This window comes from Dromiciops gliroides, chromosome 1 (assembly GCF_019393635.1).
Source record: "Dromiciops gliroides isolate mDroGli1 chromosome 1, mDroGli1.pri, whole genome shotgun sequence".
In the NCBI taxonomy this organism is placed as follows: domain Eukaryota; kingdom Metazoa; phylum Chordata; class Mammalia; order Microbiotheria; family Microbiotheriidae; genus Dromiciops; species Dromiciops gliroides.
In genome coordinates this window covers 631517968-631545268 of record NC_057861.1, presented here as the reverse complement: position 1 = coordinate 631545268, position 27301 = coordinate 631517968, and the positions used below count along the sequence as shown (strand labels likewise).

The 27301-nt window shown below is 49.2% G+C and overlaps 1 protein-coding gene across 1 annotated transcript in view; it reads left to right on the top strand.

The window, feature by feature from the left end:
• The first annotated feature begins 2513 nt into the window (after window positions 1-2513).
• The window catches only part of HS3ST6 (heparan sulfate-glucosamine 3-sulfotransferase 6), a 32901-nt gene continuing 8113 nt past the window's right edge, over window positions 2514-27301 (top strand). The window contains 1 exon segment of the mRNA XM_043979274.1: window positions 2514-3173. Within this exon segment, the coding sequence (XP_043835209.1) occupies window positions 2635-3173 (539 nt within the window). The 5' untranslated portion in view covers window positions 2514-2634.

Here is a 27301-nt window from a genome sequence, read left to right as displayed (position 1 = left end):
ACAGTGCTTTGTACATAGTATGCACTTAATAAATATTTTCCCCCATTTCATTCATTCATTCCTAGAGGGTGTGAGGTCTGGAACCATTCCATGTACATGTTCAAGTCACCTCCCATCTATACTTAGCCACTAGGTATTCACAGAGACAAAGCTCTGATCTCAGCCCAGGAGTTAGTTACATCACTCCAGAGTCATTACTAGAGTGGGGACAAACAGGCATTTCTCAAATGTATGTGACATGGAGGAGCACATCTTTCCCCACCTTGGTAAAAACTGGTGCCCCCATCCCCAAAGGCTTAGCCTTAAAATCCTCAGATGAGTAGTTCAACTGCCCAGGGTCCCATAGCCAAGGGTCCTTCTCTCAGAACAACCTTCCCATCTATGTTGGGGGTAGGAGGGAAGTGAGGGTCAGACTGTTCCTTTCTCAGTGCAACTATAACCCAAGTTGGGGCTGTCCTCTGAGCCTGTCTTCCACTTTGTCTTCCCTACCTCAACTAAATTTGTCTTCGGGGAGTCATAACTAATTATTAGGGGTTTGTACCAGCTCCCTTCCAAGCAGAGAGCCACTATGGTGTGGAATCTTGAAGTTTCAAACAAAGGATAAACATCCCACACTGCTGAGACTCTGTGTGTGTGTGTGTGTGTGAGTGAGTGAGAGAGAGAGAGAGAGAGAGAGAGAGAGAGAGAGAGAGAGAGAGAGATGGGGACAGGTAGGCCTGCCACCTTCCTTCAGAGTCAACCAGACATTGGGGAGTTCGGGGGTGGGGGAAAGGGCTCCCGGGAGAGGGATGCCATGGAAACGAGACTCCGGAGGTAGAGGCCTGGGGGTAGGTAGTTGGGTTGCCCAGCTGTAGACCACAAACCAGACACCCCCCCTCATGCCAGGTCACTGGGCAAATTTTCCAGATGTGGGAGGGAGAGATGGGAGGGGGGCAGTCAGGGAAGTGGGGACAGATGGGGGAAGAAAGTCATGGTTTACACCGGGAGACTGTGGAAGAAACAGAGGAGCGGGGGAGGCGGGGAGTCAGGTGAGGCAAAGGAGGAGGGAAAGAGGGGAGTATAGGAGATGGTACTGGGAGGAAAGGGCATGGGGTGGGATAGGGAGGAAAGGGGTGAAGGAAAAAGGAAGGAATGCAAAGAGTAGAGGAGGAAGGAAAGGAAGCTGTGGAGAGGAGGAAAATAAGGGTGGGGACAAGCGTGGTAAGGGGAAAGAAAAAAAGGATGAAGCAAAAGACTAGGAACATGGGGAAAGAATACTGGAGGTAGGGAATCTGGGACCGAGAAAAGGGAAAGGATGAGGCAGGGGAACGGGGATGGGAAGGCAGGAACGAGGGGCCAGGGCCAGGTCATGAAAGAGGGAAGGGAGGAGATAGGGAAGAGGGGACACCAGGAGGCGGGGGGGGGGGGGGAGGCACTGTGAATGGGGGGAAGAGAAGTCCCAGCAAGGGGGACGAAGCACCAAAGAGGCAAGAGAGGTAAAACGGCTCCGGGAGAAGCCCTAAATGCAAACCCAAGTGAAAGGCCGCAGTGGCCGATGCTGGCTTTGAGAAGCGGTCTCATAAACCTTTAGAAGTGTCACCCTTGCCTTCTTCTCTGTCCCGCTCCGGCGCCCGGGAGAGCAGGCAGCCCAGTCTGTCGCTCCAGAGCTGGAGCCAGTTTAGCCCTGCCCGAGGCTGCACTCGGACTTGGACTCCTAAAATTACAATCGGCACGTTCAGACCCCTCTGGGAGAGCAAACAGGGACGTTCCTCGCGCATTTGTGCCCCCTTGAAGCGTTCAATGTCTACTCACTTACCTAGGACAACTAGTCACCGCTCCCGCTCTTCAAGGACCCCCATCCTGTACCCCGCTCCCATTTGGTCCGGGCCTGAGTTGAAAGAGGTGGCAGGAGTTAATCGGGACTCTGGGGGAGCGGGACTCTGCGGGGCGAGGGCGTGAAGGGCTTAAGGAACCAGCCGGGCACTGGCACTAGGGTGGCAGAGTTTGGCCGGGAATCCCCAGCTCTCTGAATTGGGAAAGCACCAGGAATCTTTCCAGGGTCTTTTCGAGTGTCCTCCTGTACTCCTGGTTTGTGTGTCCGAGTGTCCCATAACGTGTGTCTGCTTAGGGTCCCGTGTGCGTTTTTGCCCTCCCAAGAAGGGGTACATCTGGGCTAGGTTTGTTCGGGTCACGTATCTACGCGTGTCTACGAGGCCTGTGTTCGAGTGACTGCCCCGGCTTTGCGGCAGTCGTACAGGAGGAGGTGGCGCGCTCGGGACCCGGCCGGGGCCGAGTTCGCAGCTCCTCGCCCCCCGGGCGGCAGGGGCTATCCCTGGAGGAGGTGGCGGGGAAGGATTGGGTAGGTAGCGGGAGGTGGAGAAGGGGAAGAGCACTCCGGCTGGGCGAGGCGGGGCGGGGCGGGCTCAGGCCGGGTTGGGGAGGGGCGGGGCAGGCAGGGGCGGGGGCTGCTGGGCCCCTCCCCGCCCTCCCCCTCCTCTCTTCTCCTCCCCCTCGCCCCGCTGCCTCAGCCTGGGCCGGCCGGCGGCCGTGCAGAAGCCGAGACGCCCGGCTGAGGGAGCGCGGCCAGGGCCGGGATGCACGCCCCGCGCGGCGCTCCACGGCCCCCGCTCCGGGCTCCGGGCGCAACGAGGCTTCATGGGACGTAGCGGCGGCGGCGGCGGCGAAGGCAGCGGCGCGGGGGGCCCGGGGCCGGGGCTCCGGGCGCACCTCGGGGCGCTGCTCCGCGCGCCGCCCCGCGCGCCGCTGCTGCTCTCTGTGCTCCTGCTCGGCACCTACTTTTTCTATTGCCTATCCGGCCCCTGTGCCGCTGCCCGCCCCCCGTCGCAGCCCGCCGCTCCCCCGGCCACCCGCACCCCGCAGCAGCCGTCCTGGGCGCCACGGCCCGGACGGCTCCTCCCAGCAGCGGCAGCTGAGCCTGAGGATCCCCCGGAGCCCGAGACAGAGCGCGGCGGAGCCGGGGCTCCGCGAAGCCCCGGGCCACCCGGCGGGGGCGGGCTGCCCCTAGCCAGCAGCTTCGGGAGCCGGCGCTTCCCGCAGGCGCTCATCGTGGGCGTGAAGAAGGGCGGCACGCGAGCCTTGCTCGAGTTTCTGAGGGTGCACCCCGACGTCCGAGCGCTAGGCGCCGAGCCCCACTTCTTCGACAGGTGCTACAACAAGGGGCTTGCCTGGTACAGGTAAGCACACCTCCCTGCTCCTCTGCAAGCCTGGGGTAGTCATCTTAGCCCGAGGCTGACGAGGGGTAGAGTCACCCGTGAAGGCAGCTGGAATCCCCTGACTCCCTGCTTCCCTGGGAGCTTTACCCCATTTGGGACCCTTTCTCCCTCCTCTCTCCTCTGGGAAGAGGATGAGATGATGACCACTTCTCTTCAACCTGGTACATTTCTTTTCACTTTGGTACAATTCCTCTTCCACCCCAGCCTAGGATCTTCTTTCCTCCTCCCAACCAGATCCATGGAGAACTGAGGCCTCCTGGTTTTCCCTTTATAAATTCTGGAAAAGTCACCTCTGGGCACCCAGGAGGGCTTTTGCCTCTCATGTCATTTTTCGACACCCTCCTTCCCCTGCCTGTCCTCGATCGTAGTCTCCTTTGTAACTAAGGCTACTTAAAACAGTTTCCAGGGTCTGTCACAGGCATTGAGGGGGCTGGGGGGAGGGTGTGTAGGGGGAGGGTGTTTCCCAGAAACTTTCAGCAGCTTGGAGAGAAGTGGGTTCCAGCAGTTCCGGAATGACTTTTAGCGAATGGCCTGGAGTAGTATGGTATCCTTCAAGACCCCACCCTACCGGGCCAGGTCCTCTAGAAAGGATTGTCTTTCTCGGGGAGGAAGGAAGAACTGTCCTTGGGGACTGTGGTCCAATCTCTAATTAGGCCCCTGTGAAAAGTAGGGGAACGGTACAATCTCCGCAGATTTGGGTTTTGGAGTGATTTATGTATGTGTGTTGGGGGGGTAGGGGCGGGGTGCTGTCGAACCTTTGAAACTAGCTCAGAGTGTCCCTTAGGAGAATTATGTAGGGATGTAGTCTCAGGAGCCCTCCACCTCTCTATCTTTGGTAGGAGCCTAGAGAAGGTCACTGAAGATGCAAGAAGGGATATGAGTAAGTAAAGGGGGGGGGGATCCATGACAACAACAGAGTCCTGTAAGATCGGGGCTCAGGGAACCAAATCAGTTTGTAAGGAAAGGTAGCCAAGACTTGAAACACAGAAAAAGATCTCAGCTTCTGTATCGAGCTGGTGACCAGAATTAAATCTAGTGAGTTTTGTGTTTTCTTTAAAGTTAGGCCAAGGAACTGGCTGAAGGCTTAGGGAGGTTAATAGGAACTGAAGATGGTCTTTTATATGTTAGGGTGGTATAAACATGTTCCCTATTAGCCGGGAAACCCCCAAGTTTGGAAAGTCAAGGGTCTAGTAAATCCACGATAGGCAAAATGACTGGCCAGGAGTTGTCTCTAACAGTTACTCAGTTTTCTTGGGTGGAACTTGGGGGTATAGTGCAGTCCAATGGGCACTGAATTGTTTGGGGGGGGCGGTGTCTGAGTTTCCAATGATAGTTCTTTGGCACTTATGACCTGCTTGACTTTGGATAAATCACTTAATTTCTTTGGATCTCAATTACGATTCCTCCTATAAAGTGAGATGATTTTACTAGATGATCTGTAATTTTGTGCTCTCAGATTGGGGGTGAATCTTCCCTTTTGACTGTAATTGTAGTTACCTTATCTTTGTTGCTGTCAGTTGGTAGCTTATCAGGGACCAGGAAGCAGCCCAAAGGAAGAGTCTTCCCATGACTGGAAGTCTTAACTAACCCTTTCCAATGGGGAAAGACATTGTGTTGGGGAAATAGAATAGACTCACAAAGCTTAAAGACCTTCCCTCTTGTGCTAAGCCTGCAGGGAGCCGCCCTCCCTGTTTGCCAGCTCTCAGGGATTCAGGCTTTGTGAACCACACAGACAGGCAGCTCTAGAGGTTTCAGGGTCCTGGTGGACATGTGAGGAATGTTTGGGAAATGTGTCTTCTCTATATTCACTCCTAACAAACTCCATCAGGGCGTTGCAAGGATGGGAACTTGTTTTGGGGGCAAGCAAAGCCCTTTGGCATTTTGGGGGGGAGTGGGGAGGGGAGAAATGAACTTGGCGCTGTAAGAACAGTTTGTGTACACAAATTGCTAGTGCCTTTAGCACCCCGTTTCCTCTTCTCACCCTGAATCCTTTTCCCCAAAAGAGGATCTTGGGGCAATATCACTGTGACATGAGGTAAAATCTCTGTCTCATGGCTCTGAACAGGAAAGGGTCCCACAACTCCCCTGCTGGCTACTTTGACACATGCAAAAATTAAGTACTGCTGCTGGAGGAAGCAGCTGGCCCAGCATCGAACGAATGAGTTTATATGGTCCTGGAACTAATGTCACAGAAATGGCCGGTCTGTGGCTCTTGGCCTTAGCCCGGGCTGGCTAACCCTGGAATTTGCCCTCTTGCTTTCCTGTCTTCTAATCTTGGATCTGGATGTCAGGCACATAGTCCTAAATCCAGCACATTTTAGGTCCTGGGGCCTTAGAAGCCTATGGGCATTGGGCCACGGGTGAGAGGAGAAGAGTTACAGGGAATACATCCTGGGAAGGACTCAGAAGGTATCTAGGTATTAGCAGAAAGAAGAGTGGCGTTGGCATCAAGATAACCTGGGCTTGAATTGTAGATCTGCCTCCACTTACTAGTAAGGAGGCCTTGGGTATTTCACTTATCTGAGCCTCAAGTTTCTTATATGTAAAATGAGTCGGCTGTGCTAGATGGCTTCTAAGATTCCTTCCAGCTCCCATTTCAGTGATGAGCTTATTGCCTGGTGTTTTAATTAACAGGAAAGAAAGAGGTGGGTAGAGTGTCTGTAACTGTCAGACACCCATAGACCTTACAGATGTTTGGTTTTTCCCTTTTTCTCTGCTTCGGTTTAGAAATGTGTGTGTCTTTCTGTCCGTCCAACCATTTGTCTGTCTTGGGAGGACTAGAGGCCTGACTTGGTTGTTCTGAATGTTGTGACCCAACCCACAGAATGAAGTGAATGAAGGAGCTGATGTGGATTTGAAGGAGTGTGTGTGTGTGTGTGTGTGTGTGTGTGTGTGCGCGCGCGCGCCTGTGCGCGCGCATCCGGGTGAGCCCCCGCTCCAATTATAGGGTTACTCCATTAGCTTCAGGATTTAGTGTTATTGGCAGCTGGAAAGTGGAATTAAGGAGATGCCTTCAGGAGGGAGGGAAACTGAAGCCTTGTGATCTCTGAGATGGAGGCTCAGACAGTAGACATTTTGGTGTCCACCTTTATAGCTGCTAGCTATCTCCTGGTTAGCCTGGGCTCTACTAGCGCACTGTCTATCTGCCAAGATGCACTGTGATCTGGTGATAGTCATCTCTCTGAGAACTGGGCCGCCCCACCACGAGTTTCCTTCCCTCATACTTTTCTTATGGTCAGACCATGGGGCTATATGACATTAACTCCAATTTATCTTAGAGGTTGGACCATCTTATCCAAGATCGGATTTATAATCGTGAAGGTAACTCATATATGTCTTAACACTTTGCAATTTACAAAACTCCTCAGAACTTTCTGAGGTTGGGGTATATACCCTCATTGTCTCCATTTTCCACATGACGCTGTGAGCATCTTTGGGAGTAAGGATTGTTTCTTTTCTTTTTAATGTTTGTATCTCCAGCACCTAGTACAGTACCTGACCCAGTAATAGGTGCTTAATGATCGATTGATTGAGAAAACTGAGGCTTAGAGGTGAAGTTCAGTGACTTGCTAGTGTCACACAGTAAATGTTAGGTTTCCTAACACCCAGTCTGGTATTCTTTCCCTCACACCAGTTCCAGCCTAGTTTCCCTCCTGTGCCTGCCTAGTGGTCCCACGGTCTGGTTCCTGCAGACCTGGGTAAAGAAGATGTTTTGTGCCATGCTTAGACCCATTTCCTCACAGTTGAATGGAAACTCCTGGAGGGGAGGAATGACTTCATTTGAATGCATTGCGCCTTGCACTCGGTCGGTGCTTAAGAAAAGTTTATTGAATTGAATTGAATTGAAAGCATTTCTGATGATAATTACCCTGAGAGGAACAATGAGGCTTCCTTTTGGGCATTTCAGACTGAGATTGGGCGGGGAGGGGGGGGCGGGGCGTGGAGGCTATGAGTGGTAGAAAGCTCTCTGGCTGGGGAGTCTGGGCATCCATCCGGACTGCAGTTCTGCTTCACTCTGTGACCTTGGGCTAGTCAATTCCCCTCTTGGGTTTCCGTCTCCCCATATAGCAAAGGAGGAATTTGGACCAGATGATCTTTAAGGTCCCTTCCAACTCTGACAGTCTGATTTGTAGACTGTCTGCCCTTCTTCCTCCCTTCCTTCCCCCCCCCCCCAAGATAAATGACTAGTTTTTCCCCCCTAACCCTTTAGCCCTTGAGTTTATACTGATAGTGATATAGAAACCTTTTCTTTTTTTTTAGTGGTTCTGGGTTCATGTATCACAGCCCAATCAATCTCCTAAGGGGTGTCCCTGAGCAGGGGCCTCTCTGGGACCTCTTTTAGGCGGAAGAGAGGGTCAGAGGAGACAGTTTTAGCTTGCAGGAAGCAGGTATGTCTGTTCAGGAGGGAACAGCTATGTTCCCCCCTACATTCCTAGTGACCCGTGTTTATGGGAGGAATCAGTTGTCTATTCTCAGAAGTAACCTGGGTTTCCCTGGAACTGGGTAGGAGGAAGTTTGGAAGTAAATATTTCTGCTTGAAGATACTGGTGAAGATCATCTTGCGGAGTCTTTTTTTTTTAATTCAATTTTATTTTCAATTGTGAATTCTCTCCTTCTTTCCTCTCCCTCCACCTCCCCCACCAATTGAGGAAACTAGAAAAACAAAACCGTTACAAATATGTATAGTCATGCAAAACAAATTCTTGGGGAGTCTTTTATGTCGGGTAGGTAGCTTCTGCATAATGAAGAGATGGTTCCTGAGAAACAAAGCCCTCTATATATATTCTAGACTTCCAGGATGGCAGATCTGGAGGGTCCTTTGGGGTCATCTGGTCTAATTCCCTCAGTTTACAGATGGTGAAACTGAAAAGGGATTTATTAGCAGGTCACACCAAAAATGAGAGAAAGTTGGAACTAGAAGTCTCAGTCCCAGCCTCTAAAACTCCCCAGGAAGTCTCTGGTAATATCCAGATGTACTGATGTTCTCTATACCTTCCTCCCCCTCCTTCCCATCAGCTGTAGTACCATAGAGTTGTAAGGGACCTTTGAGATCCTCTAATCCAACCTTCTTATTTTATAGATGAAAAAACTGAGGCTGAGAGGTCAAGTGGCTTCCTTAGGTAGTAATTAATTAGGAAAGGAGGAATGGAACCTGGGCCACTTTAATTTAAACAATAAGCATATAACTGGGGATAATTTGAAGAGAGGAATCCACACACCAAAGGTTCAGGAGTTGCTACCTCTTACATATGGATGGATGAATGAATGTCTGAAATTTCTGCCACGATTCTCTGTTGGTTCCAGTGAAGAAATTCAAGCCTGCCAGCTCTGGCAGTCAGTGAGAAGGGACTGGGCCAGGCCCTCATTTATTGATTGAAACACAGTGTCAATAACCACTCCAGCCCCCCAGGGATTAGTCCTGTCTCTAATGATCTTTGTCCCATTCTGAAATAATCCTGTTGTCTCTCCAGGTCATTCTCCACCCCACCCCCCCACCCCCGCCCCAAGTTAAGAAAATCTCAATGGCTGTCCTAATTTCCAAGAGCCCTGGCTAGTCTAATAGGGTCTTTAGATGCCTGAGCTAAAGTGGATTTTGCTACTTAGCTCTGCCCAGGAATCCTGAAGCAAATAATTATAGCTGCTCACCCTGAGGAGGAAGTAGGATAGAGCAGGAAGCGACAGGGAAGCCTGAATGTTAATTGGAGCCCATATTTAAGAGCTTATTACTGACCTTTGAGAAGTTTTGACTGTATTAAGCTTGGGTGGGGATTGAGAACTTGGCTAATGAAAGGGTTGAGCAAAGGCGCCTTAATACCAGGGTTTAGCCCTAAAACAGTTTTCAAAGAGCCCTTAGAATCCGACTGCCTCACCCTGCTGTCTTGCTGGGAGCCATTTGGAAGGGTAGCCTGCCTTGGACCCGAGGGTTGCCCGCCCAGGAAGGAAGGTCCTAGGGGTGAGGGGGCAGGGCTAGGGCTAGGGCTGCCTGGCTCAGTCATTAACCAGAGCTCAGCCTTACAGTTGAGCAGGGGAATACAGACCATCTCTTTGGAGCTTCCAAGAAATTTGTTTTCTTTGTGTTTGTTCGAGTGGGAAGAATAGGAGTGTGTGTAATTGTAGGTATGTGAGGGTGTGAAGGTGTTGTGTGGGTGTTGTTTTTTTCCTTAATGTGTTTATATGGGACCGTGAGTTCATAGTAGGGTGTTTGTATGTGGGTGTGAATGTACTTGTTGGCAGGATCGGTGTTTGTGGTTGGAAAAGTGTAGTTTTTTTAGTGCGTTCAACAGACTTGAGATATTTTCACCTTGTAATAATAATAATATCAAGCATTTATATAGTGATTTATATTGAAGTTTTCCAAGTGCTCGATAGGTGTTATTTCATTGGATTCTCACCACAGCCCTGCGTGGGAAGTGAGACTGTGAGGTTGAGACTTGTCCAGGGTAACACAAGTGTCTGGGTAGATTTGAACTCCTGTCTTCCTGACTCCAAGATCAGAACTGTATCTACTGCTCCTCCACCTAGCAGTCATCCAGTAGACTGGAGATAGGTGGGGTAGGGTAGAGGAAAGAGAGGAGTAGCTGCAAGGACCTGAGTTCTTGGGTTTAGCTGGACTGACTGACAGTTCTTTCTTGTCTGCTTCCCTGCCTGCAGACCCTCCCCTGCCCTGTGCTGTCTTAGAACGGGGGTCTACCTGGTGTGGATATCCCCATAGAGTAGATGATGGGCAGAATTTTGCTGATAGAGTGGGCCACTCTAAGCAGAGATGGTAGGAAGTCCCCAAGTCCCTGGAGGCCAATCTTGTGCCTTTGTCTACAACCTGCAGCATCAGGGTCAGACCCAAGGGGGTCCTGGGGAATCCAAACTTCAGGGAATTGATGAGGGGGAGGAAGAAGAATGGCATTAATATAGTCACTGGTCACTGGGGTCTTATTAGTAATCAGCATGCATTAGTCTGCAGGGAGCAGAGACATGTGACCTCATTAAATGCCCTTCCCGATGACCAGGGCCTTATTGATTCATTGAGCAGTCTGGAGGTCATCTCCTGCCCTCCTTACCTCAGAGTCAGCCCAGGTAGCAGAATTTTGACTCTTGGAGGCAGCTGTATGTGGATGCTAATGCATGTAGATGTGGTACCCGAGGATGCCTTGGGCCTGTCTACATATTGGAGAGTTTATGTATGTATGTGTAAACCTATGACTTTCGTACGTTGACTCTCAGTGCTCCCTGAGCACACGCCTGTGGCTGCTGCCTGCTCTGAAGTCACCATTGTAATCTTCTGCTCTGTGACCCTTGGCTAATTGGAACAGCTTCAGAGGGGGCAGCTGTTGAGTGAGGCGGGGTGGGGGGGGATGGCCCCCCAGGGAGCAATCCTTCTGGATGGGCACCATATGGTAGAGCCACTGGGCCACATGCAACAGAGATAGCCCTGGGCTCTCTCTCTCTCCTCACAGCAATGAGTTACAACCCTTGAGACCTTTAGGGGAGGGGACTGGGGTCAAGGGGGTGGGGGATAGGGGTGAAAGGGAGGAGGCACATAGTCTCAGGTACCCAGCATATCATCGGTGGAGGGTAGGACCCCTGAATACCAGTCCTTGGTCCCCTGCCTAAAAGGCGAACTTCCCCTCTCATTCCTCTCCTTCCCTTCCCACCCCCCCACCCCCATCCTTTCCTGGGGAACTGCTTTTTCTGTGTGCAGTGACCTTCCCTCCATCCTTCTTTCTGTCCTTTATTTTCAGTTATTCAGAGCTTCTGGGGGTGGGGAACAGAGTGGGGTTCCTTAGCCCAGCTTGTGGGGGCAGGGCTTTCTACTTAGAGAAGGGACTAGGGTATATTTGAATTCAGACCGGACTAGGGTGGAAAGCTGCCCTTCCCCCTCACACCCTTCCCCCGCTCCCCATCCTCACCCAAGGACCATTTTTCCTCTTCTCTCCTTTCTTCTCCCTGCTGCCCCTATCCCTAAAACTGGAAGGGAGGGGAGGGGCATGGCTACAACACTGTGGCCGTTAACCAGGCTCTAGAAGGGTGGGTGTGGGGTGACGGCATCTCCGAGCCTCAGATTTACTCAGTCCCCACCTCCCTCAGGTTGGGTACAAAGGCTCCTGGAGCCCTGCCAGAAAGGACCTGACACCCCCAAACTCTTAGAGGGATTGCCGAGTTGGCCTGGAGCCAAGTGGGATCTTTGACCAAGTGGGGCACCTCTAACCTGCTAATCCAATTTACCTGAAGTTCTTTTGCAGAGCTATGGAGTAGATTTTTGTACTCTAAATAGTATGATTGGATGATTCACAGTGGAGGAGGGGATATGAGAGTACCCTCCCTTTCTGTTGCTTTGTTCCCTGAAATACAGGCCACACCCCTCTAGGGGGACCTTATGCAGATGCAACTCCTCTGGTATTATAGGGTTTTCTTTGCTATTCAAGTCTCTCTCGGAGTCTCAGCCCAAAGCCCAGGCTAGGGGGAGGGGAGATGATGGGGGAGACAGGGCTATTTATCTGTAATGAGGATGGTAATCCAGGTCCCACCCGCATCCCTGGGTTCCCTTCAGTCCCTGGGGATAAGGGACATTTGTTAAAATGATATTAATTACTGTGGTCCCAGAGTTAACCGAGTTGGGGTTCAAGAGCATTATCCCAATTGGGCCCTTGTAGTGTTGATACCTACAGAAGGATGTAAGAAAGCTTGCTGGACTTGGAGTGAAGGGTTTGAAGCTTGGCTCTGCTGTTTATTAGCTGTATGACGTTGGGCGAGTCAGTTTACCTCTGAGGGCTTCAGTTTGCTCATGTGTAAAATGAGGCGTTTGGGACTAGATCTCTGGGGTCTCTTTCAGCTCTAGTTGTCTATGAGTCTTTTGAGGGAGGGACCGTCCATTCTACTGCCTGTCTGGGGAACTTATCTGGACAGTCAGGCGAGACTGAGGGAGCAGTTGGTCGCCTGGGGCTTGATGAAAGCCACAGGGAAATGCATACCAGATGTGGATCAGCAGAGATAATTTGTTAGACAATTTGTAAGATGCTGGTTGTATGGGGGTGTGGTTCCCCCTCAGTCCCCTGGACTCAGACCCTGGCCCCCTCCTCAAAGGGGAGAAAGGAGCATATGGGACAGTATCTGGGGGAGGTACCTGCTAGGGTCTTAGGCGAAAATTTTGGTGCTACTTCTATCCCCCACGGGCAGAGAACCATGTGCACAACGGTGTGAGGTGTGATGGGAGGTGGCTATGTCCCTTTTCTACTAGTCCATAGAAGCCTCTTAACTGGGGCCCTACCAGGGGGAGGGTACACAGAAGGTACCCCAAGTGCTCTTGTGATTGGTCAGGATTAGCTGTGCCCCTCTCCAGCCTGCTGCCCACTCTAGATACCCCCAAGGGGGGGTATTCCTCTGGATGGAGGAGGCCCCATTTGGAATTAGAGCCCTTTTCTGGGAAGCCTAAAAGAAAGCAGGCCATGGACCAGCATGCATCTGATAAGAATGCTGAAACCTATAAAAAGTAGTTTTTAAGGTTTTACAGAGTACTCTGAGTCTCAGTATTATTACAATGGTAAAAGAATAGAATAGTGTGTGGTTAGTTTCTCCTGCTGATCCTATCCCCTCCCTTCTGGGAGTAGTAGTTGGATTGGAGTGGGAATCAGGAATTACTTTGGGGGGACCATCTCTGGACTCTGGTGCTCCATCCCACTTAGGTGATTAATCACACCACAAAAGAACCAGGAGGGATCTGGAAAGGGAAATATCTTGGCGATTCGGGCTGAGGCCAAGTTTTACGAAGCAGGTTGGACAAATCGCTTTACCTTCATTTTGCTCATCTATAAAATGAGAAGTTTTGAATAGATCTCCCTGGTCATTTTCAGTTCTAGGGGTCTGAGTGTGAAGGAAGGGACCCACGGCTAGTACTGCTCTTCTTGTCCAGGGCAGGGTGTTCCATGAGCAAAGAGTAGGGTAGGGGATGGAAGTAGATTTTGGGAGGAGCAGTATTAGTCTCCCAAATTTAGGACGCTATGAATTAGTCTTAATGGATCAGGAACCATAAACATTTGGTTCTGGGTGATTGTTCTTCACTAACCCAAGGGTCCATCTTTTTCTCCCTCCAACCCTTAAAGCCATCCCTCAAAGAACCGAGCCGTGACTGTGCTGGGGAGACTGGAAACAGAGCAGCAGACTAGGAAACTTCAGAAGCTGTTTCTGATTAATTTCCCCTTTCTTGTCGATTTTTCTTTCCAGAAAAGAAGGGGGAATGGGAGAAGGGGGGAGTTGGTAATCTATCCGGGTTTGAAGAGGGTAATCGGTTTTCAAATAGGCGGGGAACGGAAAGGAAATCCCCAGCCAGTTTCAAGTTGTAGCCGACCCTGAAATCCTGCAGGGCTTCCTGGAGCTGGGAGCCTAGCTGCTGCTGAGGCTGGCCCTTTGTCCGGAAGAGAAGGATTTAGCAAAGCGATTTTCTGATCTCAAAGTTTTGGAGTCAGTTTTTCTCCCTTGAATTCTTCCCCTGACCCCCAGGATTGGGGAGAGGGGAGGGGAAGGTGGCTCTGGGGAGATGCTGCTTTGTTTCCTGTTCTGGGGCCAAGTATTCCCTGGATCTCTCTCTACCGAGACAGACTTTTCCACTGGGGGTGGGGTTGGGGGAAGGGTGTCTTCCTGAGTACTGCTTCAGATGCAGGATGGGAAGGTGAACCAACCCCTCGAGGGCTGCTTCCAGACTCAGTGTCACTCTAGATACACAGAGCCCAGGTTGAAGATGGGACTGACCTAAAAGGTAGAGTGCCCAATAGGGATGTGTGATGGGTGGAAAAAGTTGAGAATTCACACTTTTAAAGACAGTTTTGGTACAGTGGAATAAAACACTAGCTCTGTGTTCAAATCCTGCTAACTCACTGTCTTACTCTTGTGACCTTTGGCAAATCACTTAACATCCCTTGGTCTCAGTTTCCTCATCTGTAAAATGATAGACTCTGAGGTCCCTTCTCGCTCAAAATCTATGATGCTGGGATGGGCAAGCTTGTATGGATGGGGGAATAAATAGAGCAGGGGAAACTGAATTGCTTCCCACATCCCCACCCCCTAAGTTTGGACTTACCTGGGCAGAACCCAAGCAGGAATTCTTTCAGACTGGGTCAGCCTTGCGTGACTCCACAGGGAAGGAAAGAGGTGGAGAGAGCCAGATCACAGTAGCACATCCAGATAGTCTGATTGTGGGGCATTTAGTTTAGTCCACTTGGGCTTGGGGTAGTTATGCTGGTTTGGGATGAGTCCTGGAGAAACCAAGTCTGGGTAAAAATGAATGTCCCGGAAAGTCACCAGCAATGCCTCCAGGGGAGCCTCCCTGGGCGCTTTAGCTGTTTTTGTCCCTGGTTTCACTCTACCTCTCCTGCCCCTGAGGTCAGCCTAGTAGCAGCCTTGTCAACCACATGACTGTGGTTGTCTTCTATTTTTTGATCAGTAGAAGGAAGTTGCACTCGAAGTAATTGAAAAACCAATGAAGGTCCCCAGAGAACAGATAATGAAACATACCTCCCACCTCATGGCAGAGGCCAGAGACTACTAGGGCAGAATTTGGTGTACACTGTCAGATGTGGTCTCTTAATTATTTTCCTCTGTCAGATGAGGGAATTCTATCTTGGGGGGAGGGTTAAAATGACTGTGATAATAAAGACAAGAGGAATCACTGAGGTGCTTTAAAAAAAAAAAGTTGATGAACCCCCCCCCCCAAAAAAAACCACCCCCACACAAAAATTGGCCCATTTTGCAGATGCCAACCTAGAGGTAGATAGTCCAGGGAATCAACCAGGACAGAGCTAAGATCCCTGGCTGTGCATTCCCACACCTCTTCCTTAGCAGCTGGGCTCTTCTTTTATCTCAAGGGTTGAAGCTGGTGACCCTAATGATTTGTTTAGTGTCTGAACATCCAGAGTTCCTCCAGGCTTCCCACCACCCTTTCTTTCTTCTGTTAATCCCCCACGTGCCCAGACTGAGGGTAGAGAAGACTCAGTTTCTCCCAAAGTCAGCCTCTGGTATCCTGCTCCCCCCTCCCCCCCAGGATCCAGAAGGGAAACTCTTCCCACAGCCCATTCCCAGAGTTGTGAGGTTTAACCCAATGCTTGACTGAAAAGGGAGTAGGATTAGATCAGATAACCAGTGCTGTTTGTCTGCTGTGGGAGAACCTTGAGCTGCAAGGAAGCCCCCAGCTGTCCTGGGCCCCTGGATCTAAGGAAGCCTACCCCCACTCCCAACCCTCTCCTGAAACAATGGTGCTAAATTGGATTGGAAACAAATCCCTTCTGGCCTCCTCCGGGAGGGTTGTTTAGAGCCAGAGTACAGAAATGCCTCTTCTGTCACTATCCCTGCCCCCCCCCCCATCCCTTGTGCTGTATTCCAGTCCTGTTAGAAAGCATTCCCTGTGAGCACTGGGGCTGCTGCTGAATCCGGCGTTTGCTGGGGGGGGGGGGGGGGGCGGGGGGAATGGAGAGACAGGCACACACATTTGCTCACTAGCTCTCTGGTTTAGATTAAGAATACCAAAAGCAGTTGTTCTTTCTGGGCCCATGGCCCCCACCCAGCCCCTAATAGGAAGGGCTCCCAGGACTCTGGGCGGTGGGAGGAGGGCTTAGAGGGAAGTTTTAGTCATGAAGGGAGACTCTATTCTCACCCTGGTCCTCAGTCCTTGGGTTCCCTCACTTGGCTAAGTCCCACCATTGGTCAGCCATTGTATAACTGGACCCTGATATATTGAAGCTTATTTGGTAACTTTATTTGTGAAATATTCATTAATCATGTTTTTGTGCAAAAAAAGTGAAACATTTACCTAGTGAAGCTTCTCCTTGAATGGAGATAAGACACCAATGCAGATAATGTATTTTTTTTTTTAGCGAGGCAATTGGGGTTAAATGACTTGCCCAGGGTCACACAGCTAGTAAGTGTTAAGTGTCTGAGGCCGGATTTGAACTCAGGTACTCCTGACTCCAGGGCCGGTGCTCTATCCACTGTTGCCACCTAACTGCCCCAGATAATGTATATTAATATAAGTGCATTAAAAAATTGTAGAGGGGCAGCTAGGTGGCAACAGTGGATAGAGCACCGGCCCTGGAGTCAGGAGTACCTGAGTTCAAATCCGGCCTCAGACACTTAACACTTACTAGCTGTGTGACCCTGGGCAAGTCATTTAACCCCAATTGCCTCGCTAAAAAAAAAAATTTGCAGAACAGAGCTCTATGTGAGGTTTGGAGGTGGAGGGGAAGGTCACTACAGATGGGACAGCAGGAGAGGCTTCATGGAGGAGGTGGCATTTGAGTTAGGCTTTAAAGGATAGGGAGATAAAGAGGGAGGGATATATAAGCAAAGGCAAGGAGGCGAAAGGCACGGGGCCTGTTGGGATACTAGAGAATGGACCAGTTTAACAAGAGCATAGAGTGCAGAAAGTGGAATTATATAAGGCTGGAAAAGTAAGGTAACTTCCGACCATGGCAGACTTTGAGGGCTAGCCTGGGCAAAGGAATTTGAACTCCAGTTGGGAGGCAATGGCAGGCCTCATTGTGGCATGGAGGTGATTCTAGCTTCTCAAAGGCTCTTCCAGTAGAGGGTAAGTTCTGACAAATTCTACCATGCTGAGAAATCTTCAAGGAAATCTCTCTCAATGACAGAATGAGTTTGCTGGCATAGAAATGCATCTAGCCAGGTATAAAGGAGCTCATCATGATGGGACTGGCCACCATGGTAACCCATGGAACAAAATACAAAATGGCCCTTAGTCCTATGCAATCCCAGGCTCTTCTATAGTTTCAAGGGCAGAGGAGAGGAGAAGATGACAGAAGATACTTAAAAAAAAAAAAGCATGCTTTTTAGACCAGTTTAACTATAGGTACAGAGATTATTGTCCAAGGGTCAGTGCTGAAATACCTCCAAGAGAACTGAACCACATCAGTATTGCTATTCTTGTGATAAACAAAACCAGAAGACAAGGAAGTTGTAACTAATGAAAGGAAATATGGCTCCCAGGCTGTCCCTGGAGAGAGACAAAGAGCTGGTTTCATCAGGCCCCCGGAGGAAATGAGAACCGTCATTTTGGGGGACACTTAGATTATCTTTTTTTTTGTTGTTGTTTTTGTTTTTTGCAGGGCAATGAGGGTTAAGTGACTTGCCCAAGGTCACACAACTAGTAAGTGTCAAGTATCTGCGGCTGGATTTGAACTCAGGTACTCCTGAATCCAGGGCCGGTGCTTTATCCACTGCGCCACCTAGCTGCCCCCACACTTAGATTATCTTGTTGCTGTGCTCTTGATGACCATGAGTAAAAAAGACCACCTGGAAGATAACTGCAACTTCTATGCCAACCTCACTTAATGGATGAAGAGATTCTGCAATGAACTTCATGAGATCCTTGAAACCAAGTTAAGCAATAGAGTTTAGGACTTGGCGACTGCAGAGTGGAGGTGGGGCACAGAGGAGGATGCCCCCCCCCAAATGTTAGAAAATATCACTCAGGTTTGAGCAGTGATGCCTCAAAGCCTCTGATACATCTCAGTCCCATTAATGCTTTCTTCCAGAAGAAGTCAAGGATGAAAATGATGAGCTCTGAACAGTGACACAGAAAATGAAATCGACTCCACCTTGAGAGACGGGAAATGATCACTTAGTGCTGTCTCATTTAGTCCATTGATTAGTCTGAGTAAGGGTCAAAATCAACACCAAATCAGGAAAAGGGACAAAAATGAGAAGATACCCTGAGTGATTGCAAAAGCATCAACCTAGCTCTTCAAAGAAGAGTCAATATAAACAATAAGGGGGCGGCAAAGAGCTTGATCTTGACTATGGCTATTTTCTGTAAAAGTTTAACTCATATAAATCAAGCTCTCCAATGAGGAAGTAAAAAAAGTGCCTAGAAAATGCCCCAGGCTGCAAATGTGTCCATCCTTGCCCAGCAGAGAGGCATGACAGCAGAGGCAGCACCAATTTAATACTAATATTGCTGCTGCTGCTGCTGCTGCTGCTGCTACTACTACTACTAATGTCATTTATACAGAGCTTTAAAGTTTATATAATACTTTTATAAATATTATCCCATTTAATTCTTACACCACTAGGAGGTAGGTGCTATTATTCCCCCTCCCCCATTTTACAGATGAGGAAACTGAGTCAGACAGAACTTAAGTGACTTATCCAAGGTCATGCAGCTGCAGCTGGTAAGTATCCTGAGACTGGATTTGAACTCAGGTCTTGATTCCAGGTCCAATGCTCTATCCACTGAACCATATTTGTGAAACAATTTGGAGGAGGAAGACGGATCACCAGCAGCATGGCTTTATAAAAGTAAAAATTAGTCTGGAAAATGTGGTGTTAGAGCCAACTGAGTCCTATCACTCCCAAGACAGAAAAGGTTCTGGACTGTTCCCTCACTACCGGACACAACTCAGACAACATGAGTAGCTGCTCTTTAGGGTTCATAGAGCACTTCGCTTACTACAAAGCAGGTAGTGGTGACGATTACTGTCCCAGTTTTACAAATGAGAAAACAGGCCTGGAGAAATGAAGTGCTTTGCCCAAAGCAGCACATCTATCAAGTGGCAGAGCTGAGATTAGAACCCAGGCCTCCCCCCTCCCCAGGCTGCTGCTTTTCCAGTGATAGCAGCTTCTGTAGGAGCAGGAGTCTTAACCCCACCAGAGAGAAGACCAGATCCTATAGTGGAAAGTGTATGATGGCTTTAGGATTCTAAAGGACCTGGGTTCAGATCCCTGCTTTGTTACTTACTATCTGTGGGATCTTAGATGAGTCACTTAACTTTTCTTGGCCTCACTTTTCTCATCTGTAAAATGGGAGGGTTGGATGAGATGATTTCGGAGGTCCTTGGGAGCTTGTGGATATTCCCTGCTCCTCTTCTCCCCAACATCTTGCTATGGGTCAGGGAAGAGCAGCAGCCTGGGCTAGGAGGGACCGGGAGCAAATGTATGCAGTAGCTGACATGTATCTTGTACCTCAAGGTTTGTCAAATGTCTCCTGCATGCATTTTCTCGTTTGCTCCTTTCAACGAGTAAGTACATTACTACAGGTCTCGCTCTTTTCATTTTACAGGTGAAGAAATTGAGACTCAGGTGAAGTGACTCGCCCATTGTCACACAGCTCGAAGGTGTTTGAGGGGGGCTTCCTCTCCAGTTCTCTCATACCCCCAAATCTAGTCCTCTTTTCATGCCACACCCCCTCATTCAAGCAACTCCGGTGGCTCCTTATAACTTTCTAGGGTCAAATATAAAATCCTCTATTTGACTTTCAAGGCCCTCCATAGCCCAGACAGACCCTTGCTACCTTTTCAGTCTTCTTACATTTTGCTCCCCCCACATACTCCACAGTCCAGTAACACTGGCCTCAATGCCCCTCATATAAAATGTTCTATCTCCTGGCCCCCAACCTGGAGTGCCCTCCCTCCTCGCTTCCTCGTCCTGCTCTCAGCTAAAGTCTCACCTTCTCTAGGATGTCTTTCACAGTTCCCCTTTATGCTAGGACCTTTCCTCTGTGATTATCCCCAATATATCCTGTATATATTTTTTCTATAGACATAGTTGTTTCTGTGCTGTCTCCTCACGTTATTCTCAAATAAGGATCAAATGAAATAATATTTAGAAAGTGCTTGGCACAATGCCTGGCACATAGTAGGTCTTCCATAAATCCACCCTCCCTCCATCCTTTCTTCCTTCCTTCCTCCCTTCCTTCCTCTGTGAGCTCCCTCAGGTTCTGTGACTTTCCACTAGAGTTAGCTGCCTCTTAGATCATAGACTGAGTAGGACATAGGCCAGCTGTGGTCACTGGCAACTAGAAAGTGGTATGTATGTATAGACAGACTTTCCAGAGGTAAATAGAGAAAGCAGGAGCCTTGGCTAACACCCTTGGGGAAGCTCCCAGAATGGAGGGAGGCAGGGAGGTAGAGACATGGTCTTCCCTGACCTGGGTGGGGGGTGCCTGGTCTGAGCCATGCTTGGTGCCCACCCTAGGATTGTGAGTGTGTGTGTGTGTGTGTGTGTGTGTGTGTGTGTGTGTGTGTGTGTGTGTGTGTGAGAGAGAGAGACAGAGACAGAGACAGAGAGAAGGAGGGAGGGAGGGAGGGAGAAATGCTCATAGAAGTTCTCTGTGAATTCTAACAGGATCACCCCCCCCCCCTTCCAGCCTCCATCTCCAAATGTGGTTACTGACATGTGGAAAGCCCTATAGACAGACTAGCCTGGGGTAAATGTTTTAGAATTTTCTGCTGGGCTCTTTGGGAGCACTTTGGGAAGGTTGAGTGTTGGTCCAACAGAGTTGAGGAGGCTTTGTGATGCTGTGGAACAAATGTTTTCCTGGGTTCCAGGAGACCTGGGTTCTAGCTCTAAATCTGTCATTAACTTTTTTTATTTTTGGTGGGGCAATGAGGGTTAAGTGACTTGCCCGGGGTCACACAACTAGTAAATGTCTGCCCAGGGGAATCAAGACAAACTCATAGCATGGGATGAGACCAAGAAGCAGACCCATGTCCTGTCTCTGGGAGTCTCAGTTTGGGGTGGGGCAGAAGGAGGAGGAGGAGGAGACTTATACGCATCCCTTAGGATGTTCATGTCCTGGGAGGAAAGAGGAGACACTCTTAGAAGAGAACAATGTGAGGGCAGCTCAGTGGTGCAGTGAATAAAGCACTGGCCCTGGATTCAGGAGGACCTGAGTTCAAATCCAGCCTTAGACACTTGACACTTACTAGCTGTGTGGCCCTGGGCAGGTCACTTAACCCCCATTGCCCCACCAACCCCCCCCCCCAAAAGAAGGAGAACAATGTTGGACACTGTCAAGGGCAGCAGGGGTGGCTTTAGATTCTCCTCACACTAATGTGTCTTCCCTATGTCTCTTCTTACCCATCACCCCTCTCCATAGAGTCTCTAGTTAGACCATACTGGCTCACGCACTTTTCCCTCCTACCAGATGCTCCATCTCTCATCTCTGTGCCTTTGTACCAGTTGCCCCCCCCCCCAATGTTCTCCCTCCTCATCTTTGTGGCTCGGATTCCCCCACTTCCATTTCTTCCATGACTCTACTCAAGCACCACTTCCCAGAGGAGGTCTTTCCTGCTTCCTCCCCCCTCTTCACATTACTCCAATCCCCTCAGCAGTTGCTGGTACCTTCCCACCCAAGGTTATCTTGTGTCTTGCCTCATATGTATCTCAGATGTACTTCTGCACGCCTATGTCATCTCTCCTGCTAGAACAGCATCTCCTTGGGGTCTGGGACTGTTTCATTTTTTTTGTCTCTGTATCCCTAGCACTTATCATAGTGAGGGATGAACCAGAGCCATTTAATAAATGCTTGTTTATGGATTGATCTGGGTGACATAAACAGGAGCATGCAGGTGCATATGGACACAAACATACATACCTGCAGAGATGTATATGCACTCATACAGCTGTGCTGTTCCTGTTCAAGCTATTGTGGTGGTGGTTGTTTTGTTTGTTCTTCATTCTCCAAGAGGACCATGACATCGGGGTGATGTCATGACTTGCAGTGACTTGGATTTAAGCGAGGGAGGGCTGTGCAAGGTCACCAATCTCACTCTCTCCCCCAGAACCATCTGGGTCCAGTGGCAGGATAGATATCAGGGTGACTGGAGATGGCCCTGGATTCAAGCTATGGGGAAAGCTGCGGGATTGGGTAGAGAGGGTGTAGGCAAGGGCTTGGCATCAAGAAGGGAGGGAGCCCTTAAGAGATGTGGGACTTCGGGCAAGTCATTTACTGGCTCCACAGTCAGTTTCCTCTCTCTCTATAAGGAGGTCATGTGAACTTCACCAGTAGCTCTGATTGTGATCTATGTGAGACTGTTCCTAGGGCATTTTGGGATTCCCCAATACTGGAAGCCAAGGGCTGGCCTTGTGGGTTATGCAAGACACTCCCAGCATCATTTATCCTCCCTCTCCTTTCTGGGTCTCTCGGTTTCCTTTTCCTAGAAGTCAGGGGGTCTAGGTCTTGTTATTTTGTTTTGTTTTGTTTTTTGTGAGGCAATTGGGGTTAAGTGACTTGCCCAAGGTCACACAGCTAGTAAGTGTTAAGTGTCTGAGGCTGGATTTGAACTCAGGTACTCCTGACTCCAGGGCCAGTGCTCTATCCACTGCGCCACCTAGACTCCCTGGTCTTGTTGTTGTTGTTATTATTATTATTATTTTTATTTTTATACCAAAGTTAGCTGAAGTAAGAAGAAAATTAGAAGATACTCAGAATTTAGACTCCAAGTGAGCAAATAAGGATATTTCCACTGTCTGGCAGGGGTTCTTCACCTGAGGCCAGTGAACTTGGTTTTTAAAACATTTTGATAACTGGTTTGCAAATGTAATTGGTTTCCCTATGTGTCTTATTTTATGCATTTAAAAACATTATTTTGAGAAGGGGCTCATGGCACACAAAAGGTTAAGAAGCCCCGTTGGCCCCTGTGTGTTGGGGAGAGACTGAGCTGGGGGACTCTCCTACCATAGTCTTTGGATTTTCCCTGCTAACTTGCCTTAGGTGGGGGGGCGGGGGGTGGGGGGGGGCGGGGAGGGAAGGATGGAGTGGTAGCAGGGACTCTCCGTTGCCATGTGGATCCTGCCTGTTTACTCTGGCGGGTCTCTGCTGAGCAGCTCCCAAAGCCTGAAACCCAAGGTGGGAATGAAGCCACAAGCATGTTTGGAATCAGCCATCTCAGCGCCCGCCTGGCCCGGCTGGCGCGGGGGCTGCACATGGAACTGTTTTGCTGTGTCGATGAACACAGGCCGGGAAACTCCACAGGACTGTGGAGGGAGAGGGAGTGTGCATCTGAGAGCCAGCTTGCTCTCCTCACCCCCTGGGCCACCTTCTTGAATGGGCATGGGTGGGTTTAGGGTACCAGCCCCTTGGCACTGCCTGGCTCCCTGGGCAGGGCTGCCCATGGTTACCCTGTTGTGTGAGTTTAACAGTTGAAGTTCCCTGCTCTTTCAGAAGGGTGAGTGCTGGGCTGGGAAGAGCTGTTGGGGTCTTGGCTATGGACACCTCCAGTTTGCAGAGCCTGCCTTTGATTGGAAACTTCCTGTGCTGGCAGCCCTGAGGTTGACCAGCCAGGCAGGGTGTAGTCACCTGAGACATTCAGAGGCCTTAGTTCCTGTGTTTCTTACTTCTATCTCTTGTATGGCCCAGCACAGTGCTAGGCACTCATGAGTTTGATAGAGATGTGTTGGTTAATTTTCCCATTATCTAGTAGGAGACAGGCAGGGATGGGGACCATCTTTACAGGTGAGGAAAACCAAAGTGTATTCAATCTGTGGCTTTTGAGTTAAGTTTTCCCTCCTCTCTCTTCTGTAAAATGGGAATGATATTCACATTACCTACTTCTTCCTGGTATTGATGGGGGGAAAAGTGTTTTGTACATTGCGAAACGCCATAGAAATCTGAGCTGGTATTAGGGCGTATTTTTTCCTTTTCTCTTCTCCCACTGTCCCATGAGCCCCAATTAGAAAGGGTCAAGTAGGTGCTAAATAATTAAACAGGCTGGGGCTACCTGGGTGCCCTGAGGCATGCTCATGCCAGCCAACCTAAGAAGGGATGCAATTAGATGGAGACCTGCAGGGTTGGGCCTGGGCCTATGGCCGGGCCCCACCCTCCCTCTTCAGGAAGCCCTTGTGTTGGACCTGGGCCAAAGGCAGCCTGAGCCTCTCCATCTGATGGGAATTAGGTCGAACAGACTTAGGGGAGTTTTTCTTCTGTCCTCATTTGGGTTTACAGGCTATGGGCCTGGCTGGGTATGGCAACTCCAGAGTTGAGAAGAACCAGAGTGTGATCATAAGGGAACATCTGTAGCAACATCTGCAGCTTGGTGAGAGGATGGTTTACAGCAAATACAATGTCAATGGCTCAGTTAGACAGCTCAGCCCTAGAGGCTGGCACTGGGAGGTAGGGAAAGAATCAAAGAACCTCATAGATCATCCAGCACAACCCCCTCATTTTTTTCCTTTAGATTTAAAAAAAAATTCTGTACTTAACAAACATCAAATAAAGAGAGCATTTCTGTATACAGGCTAGAACAAGAGGAAAGGATTGTTTATCTCCATCATATGCAGTTTATTTTTCTTTTAAAGTATATAATCAATTCAACATAACTTTCAGAGCTGCCCTGCTTGTCTGTGATTCCTTCTGGTCTTCCTTATGTTTTCCTCTGTGTATTTAAAAAAATCTTCAATGATCTTCTTTTCTCTTCTTCCCCTAGTAATATTCTTATCCCAATCCTTCTCCTCCCAGTGGAAAAAGAAGAAAAAATATTTTAACAAATACATAGTCAAGCAAAACAAATTTCTATGTTGGGTATAACCAGAATGTTTATTTCATTCTCCCTCTTGAGTCTGCCTAGGTCAGGAGGTGGTCCTTTGGCATTGATCATTTCTACACTGATCATTACATTGATCAGAGTTCTTAAATCTTTTGAATGTGTTTTTCTTTAGATTGTTTTCATTTCTCTCTGCACTGGTTCTTGTAACTCTTCCCCAATTTCTCCCAAGCCATCCCTTTTGTCATTTCTTACCATGTAGTAATATTCCATTTCATTCATATAGCGTAATTTATTCAGTCATTCCCCAGTAGATGGGCACTCCCCCTCCCAATTTCCAGCTCTTTGCCACTACAAAAAGAGCTGATATAAATATTGTTGTATATGGGTCATCTTCCTCTTTGTTTGATTTTTAAAAAAAAACAAACAACCCAGTTCTTCATTATATAGACGTAGACACTGAGACCCAGAGCAGGGAATAAGTTTGCCTGAGGCTATATACACAGTAACCTAGTTGCAGAGACAGGATTAGGATTGAAGTCTTGCTCAAAACAGGGCATTTTTCAACAGTATCCCATCCTGGTTCCTGGGCAGGGCTGCCAGTGGTTACCCTGTTGTGTGAATTTAATAGCTGAAGTTCTTTGTTCTCTGGGCAGGGAGTGTGCTGAGCTTGAAAGAACAGTTGGGGGTCTCAGTGAGGGATACCTCCCGTTCTCAAAGCTTGATTTAGGAAATTTCCTATGCTGGAAGCCTTGAAGCTGCCAATCTTCTCCCCCCGCCCCCCCCAAAAAAAAAGGAAGAAGAAGAGGGAGAATTTAGGATTTTAGATTTTAGAGCTGCAAGAGACTTCAGAGATCATCTCCCCCAATCTGCCCTATTTTATAGGTGGTGAAACCGAGTGTGTCAGGTTAAAGTCCTTGTCCAGACTTTAGAGCACACAGTAAATCTCTGGGGCCCGCGCCCCCCCCCCCCCCCCCCGGGGCAGTGAGGGTTAAGTGACTTACCCAGGGTCACACAGCTAGTGTCAGGTGTCTGAGGCTGGATTTGAACTCAGGCCCTCCTGAATCCAGGGCCAGTGTTTTATTCACTGGGCCACCTAGCTGTCCCTCAGTAAATTCTTAATAAATGCCTGTCAACTGATGGTCTTGAATGGCCTCTTGGTCAGGGTTGGATCGGAGAGGAACTCAAGAAAGACGTGTTGGATAATTTGTCCCACACCTTTTCAGGAGTGTTACCTCCCCCCAACCCCTTTGTAATAGTAACGGGCAGGTGCGGCCACCAGGACTCACCGGCCTCCCAGCTCAGTGGGAATCTGTGTGTATAGAGGGGGTGGACCTCCACATTTCTCCCTGACTTCCAGGTCCACTCTCTGCCGCTCAGAAATTTGGGGGCAGTAAAGGGAAAGAAAGTAATCTATCACCTTTGAACATGGGTTCAGATGGCTAGAGTGTCATCTGCAAAATGAAAGAGAGTGGATGATCTCCAATTCCATCTTCGGCAACTGTGACTCTGAAGTGATCCTTCTTGGCTCCCAGGGCAGGATCACTTGTGAGGGTTGAGCCTTTGGAGGTTCGAGCCCCTTGCCCTGTCCCCTGATGACTCAGCCGAGGAAGGCAGCTGCTCTTATACATTCCTAGGGGGAGAGAGAGACAGACAGAGACAGAAAGAGACAGAGAGACAGACACAGACACACAGAGAGAGACAGAGAGAACGCACGCACATGCACTGGGGGTATGGATTAATCTAGTGACTTGCTCTCTTATTTTGCAGTAGACACAAGGAAGTAGGTGACAGGAACAAACCTCTCTCTGTTCTCCCTCACCCCTCAGCTGTGGGTGACCAAAGTTCCAAGACCTTACATCTATTTTAAGATTAGATTTGGAAGGGTCCTTACAGGTTATTCCCTTCCAATTTAATTTTATAGAAAAGGAAACTGAGGTCATAAGTGATTAAGTGACTTGCCGATGGTCACACAATGGTAGAAGCAGGATTTGAACCCCGGGACTTCTGACTCCAACATTAGCACTCATCTCACTGTACCCCACGTTCCTTGGTTGGAGGCTCTTGTCCAGGGGGAACTCTGAGTCTCCTCTGCTTTGAATAATTGAAGGGAAAAGGGGAGGGGGTCAACAGGAGACTATAGCCTGCCTACTGGGGCCGATGAAGTCACAGGCAGGACACCTGTCACAGGCCCCCTGGGGACCTGTGTCTGACTCAGACACTGAGTGGGAGGGCAGGTGAGCAATGACAGGATTTCAAATGGCAGACACCATGAGGCTGCACCTGTCCTTCCCCGGGGTAGGAGGGAGTGTGCTTATCACTCTGTGGGATCCCTCACTTCTTCCCTTCCCCCTCCCCCTAATTACCTAATTGCCTACCCCTCTTTGTTTAATTACTGAGGAGCCTAAAGCAGTGTTATAACAGTGTAGAAGGAACACTGGGTTCAGAATCTTGAGAACTGGGGTTCAAATACCAGCTTGCTTTTTATTATGTGATCCTGAGAAGGTCCTTTAACTGTTGTGTGCCTCAGTTTCCACCTTTGTAAAGTGAGGGAATTGGAAATAGTGTTCTAAGTTCCCTTTCAGCTTGCAATCCAGAAATCCTATGATCCAGTTGGTAGGAGTGGGTGACAGTTGTGTGTATGTCTGCTTGAGTGGCTCTTGGTTCCTTTTTTTTTTTGCCTATTTAGCCGATTGGGGTTAGCGTAGAAGGATGTGCCAGTATTGTCATCTACTTCTCACACCCACTGAACAAGCTTTCTGCCAGGAACTACCAGAGGGGAAACCGGAGGGACTTTTCTCCTGAGCAGCCTCAGTTCTAAAGCACAGTTAC